A 3,615-nucleotide genomic window follows, 5' to 3' on the forward strand; every position below is an offset into this window, starting at 1 on the left:
AAGGGTAGGGGGTGGTGACCATTCCCTGTAATGCTTGTGACCCCTTGGCGACCGGCGGAGGCCGGGAGCCATGGGGGAGCAAGCATTGCAGGGAATGGTCACCACGGGACCATTCTTGGTCTTCACGGTCGGGGGGCCAGATATGACTGGATTATGCATGCTGATGTGGCGGTTGCAGAGTGAATTCCCGGCTGCGGATTACAGCTGCTAATGTGTCATAAGTTCTGTGCGCTGACCTGGAGTGCCTTGATTGGCTTGCAGCATACACAGATTACGTGTGCTGACATGGTGGGCATCCATCGACTGCACGTTAGGATTCCGGCTCAGAAGCGACAGTGAATGGATGGCATTGATGCACTGCCCCCCCCCCCCCCCCCCCCCCCGACTGACGAAGTAGAAGTGGTCAAGCGGCAGACACCGGGAGAAATTCCGAACTTACGGGTTTACTGAAGAGTATGCAAAGGGTTTAATGAAGAGTATGCAAACTACCAGCACCTCTTGAAGTTACGGCCTTTTTTTGGACCGGCAACTGAAGATGTGAGATTTTCTTTTTTTCTGACAGTAATCTGCATTTGTAAGATGATGGCTTTGCTATATAAAAAATTTAATGAAGATCAAAGACAGATTACACACACACATTGATGAGCTCACAATTTGGGCTGAGCTTTAATTCAGCATCAATGAGAGGCTCTTTGAGAGCAGCTCAAGGAAAAAATGCGCCTTGCCACCCCCTCAGGTAATACAAAGAGAGACAGAGACAAAAAGATATGAGAGAGAGGGACAGTGTTTTCAAATGAAGAGTTGAGAAAGGTTTATGGGACTAATGACCGACGGTGGCCCGAACAGGACCTCTTGAGCAATAAGCTTGTTCACCGCCTCTGTGGGATGGAAAGGATCCCAGAAAACGTACTTGCTGCGGTCCGGGCAGACCGGATCGGCCGAATTGCATGGAATAATCCCCCGGTATGGACCTCTGCCACAGCAGCCACTATTCACGTTTGTAAATCCTGCAAAATGGTGTTCTTCATCAGCAGCGTTGAGTACATCGTGTACATGTATGCATGAAAGAATGTGTATATGTACATATATACATGCGTCATACATACATACATAGAACATTTGTAGGATTTTGGAACATGGAGCATTTGCCATTGTGGAACATTTGCAGGACATGGTTCACTGTAGAAATGTCTTACCGTATTTTGTTGGATTTTGGATGAGATTCATGACGAGATCAAAAGCATCAGAAAAGAGCACTGTGGCCCCTGTAAACGTCTGCCGCAACTCATCCGCAAGCGATACAAGACGCGCATTGAAAGCAATGGCCACCTGCTGGTATTGATCAATACACTTGCCACCATCAACTGCAGCCCTTGTCCCAATCGCAAGAGGAATGCAGCCAAAAGGACCGACTCCCGCAATCACGATATTCCGTGCTCCAATTTCATAAATACTCTAGAGAAAAAACAGTGTCACATGAGTCCTCCTCTCAATAATTCTACTGTCTCATGTTAGATAGAGCCATGGCTACAACACACAGCATACCGTGACTTGCTTGCGAAACTCTGCGATAACAAGGTCTATGTACTGTGGAATTTTGTATTTGGCACGGCGAGGCGAGATCGGCAGAAAGTAATTGGCAAGAAAATCATTGGATCCAATTGTCAATGAAACCACTGCTCCTGCTACAATGCGAGAAGCCTCCACGTCACCTACTAGAGCAGTTATGTTTCCCTTGTACTCGCGGAAGAGCTGGACCTGCTGGCTCATCCGAAAGCGTTGATTCTACAAAGAAGGAAGAAAAGAAGAAAAACCTCAACTTCTGGAAAGCTACATTAAAAGTGCTGAAGAGGATACATCCCTCACAGCAGAGGTATATTATCTGATTGCAATATTTATGTGTAGGATGCACATATACTGGAATTAAGGGTATTTAACATCCTAGCTACTAAATGATACTTATCAATTTAGATACTAAGGCAATGCAGAGGGTAATTGTAGCGATTTCCCAAACACCAGGCATTTCATGAGTATTAGCTTCCTTTGAGGCGGCGGACCAATTAGCGCATGAGGATCGGAATAATCCTTTAAAATGTCCTGATCCCTATTAAAACTCATACTTTCAAGTAAAAGTGTGACCATTTGATGGCAAGATGACATTAAATCTCACTAAAACTCTTGGTCTTCTAGGTCTTCAGTCTGGTTTAGGGGTATAATTGGCAATCCACTTACACTCATAAGCTTTTTGGGGGCTCTTATGTTTTTCCCTCAAACATGAGTGCAAATGTATGACTTTAACCCATGTAGATATACTATATATACACAGGAAATCTTGCCAAGGATCAAGATTAATGAAATTAAAAGAACAGATTAGCCATGGAATGCAACCAGTGGAAAAAAACATGAAAATGCACTTTTTTCAAGCACTTACAAAGATGTTCCCGGTATCATTCAAAACTCCTGCGCCAGCTGAGGCGAAATTCACTCCTCTCAGGAGCGTTTCGCCAGTGTTGGCAGGGTCAGTATAAGCAAGAGTGGCAGGCATGTTCCAATGCTGACCTAAACAGAGAGAAAACAGAGGCGAGGAAGGGCATGAAAGCCCATTAAAATCGTATTCAGGCAAAACCCTATGAGGATGTAACATGTAGGCAAACCAAGAGAGAGCATTACTGAGAAAGTCCGAAATGAGCAGGCCATTGCAGAAGCGGCCGGTGGGGACGCTGCCTGGGTAGTCAATGCCGTTGGGGCGGTAATTGGCGCGGGCAAGGCTGCGAATGTGGTTGTTCATGCCCACATCCACAAGAGAGTCACCCAAGATGAACATTGCTGTCGGACGCCCGAGACCCGCACTAGCGCTACTCATCATCCATCCGCCAAACACCAGGCATAGCCAGTACACCTCCCACATACCCAAGCTTGACATTTTCTTGGGCACGCACTCTCGGTGAGTATGTGGGTGTGTAGAAAGCGATGGGATTGGGTGCTAATGCATCTCTCTCTCTCTCTCTCTCTCTCTCTCTCGATTGCTCAAGTGAGATACCACACGCACACAAGAGTTGGATCTCTCTCTAGGCAGTGTATGAGCGAGTGAGACCTTGACTCTTGAGGCTGTGGCTGGAAAGCCACTTAAAAAGCCCGGGGGATTTTGGATTGCGCAGAGGCGCAATGGCAGAAGAGAGAGAGAGAGAGAGAGAGAGAGAGCCCCTGCTCGGAGCTCTGGACTCTAGAGACTAGCCCGGGTAGCCTCCCGCTCTCTCTCTCTCTCTCTCTCTCTCTCTCACACACACACACACACACAGAGCTCGCTCTCTTCTGGACAAGTTCTGGCCTCTCGTCCACAAAGAGCAGACACGAGCTTCCTTTTAATTCGCAATTTACTAAACTCACCTGGCTGTCAACAGAGTAACAGGACCGATCCCACCACGTACCTCTTTCCAAATTCCCTCCCCAATGCCCATCGCTCAAGCCTCAAACGTTTGAACTTTTATTTGATTTTGATGCAACATATCCAATGAAAATGAAAGCTTGTCATATCTCTAGTCTTTGGAAAAGGTAGACAGTTGAATTAAGAAAGCAGAAGGTACAAATTCCCCCCCCCCCCCTCCCGGCTAAAAG

General features: G+C 46.7%; 1 protein-coding gene across 1 annotated transcript; it reads right to left on the minus strand.

Moving 5' to 3' along the window:
* Positions 1–587: 587 nt before the first annotated feature.
* LOC147450404 (GDSL esterase/lipase At4g28780-like) lies at positions 588–3,379 on the minus strand. The gene is made up of 5 exons (XM_086520711.1): positions 2,671–3,379; positions 2,432–2,559; positions 1,546–1,785; positions 1,197–1,455; positions 588–1,007 (listed from the first exon to the last, which is right to left on the minus strand). The coding sequence occupies exons 1-5, from the start codon at positions 2,921–2,923 to the stop codon at positions 790–792; spliced, it is 1,098 nt and encodes a 365-aa protein (XP_086376837.1). The 5' UTR covers positions 2,924–3,379; the 3' UTR covers positions 588–789.
* Positions 3,380–3,615: the final 236 nt, after the last annotated feature.

The sequence above is a fragment of the Adiantum capillus-veneris genome, chromosome 9, assembly GCF_014529385.1.
Source record: "Adiantum capillus-veneris isolate H3 chromosome 9, ASM1452938v2, whole genome shotgun sequence".
NCBI classification, from domain to species: domain Eukaryota; kingdom Viridiplantae; phylum Streptophyta; class Polypodiopsida; order Polypodiales; family Pteridaceae; genus Adiantum; species Adiantum capillus-veneris.

Coding starts and splice junctions, on each gene's coding strand:
- LOC147450404 (XM_086520711.1), bottom strand. CDS start 2,923: ATGTCAAGCTTGGGTATGTGGGAGGTGTACTGGCTATGCCTGGTGTTT. Junction 2,560..2,670: donor GCTCATTTCGGACTTTCTCA/GTAATGCTCTCT, acceptor CTCTCTGTTTAG/GTCAGCATTGGAACATGCCT. Junction 1,786..2,431: donor ATGATACCGGGAACATCTTT/GTAAGTGCTTGA, acceptor CCTTCTTTGTAG/AATCAACGCTTTCGGATGAG.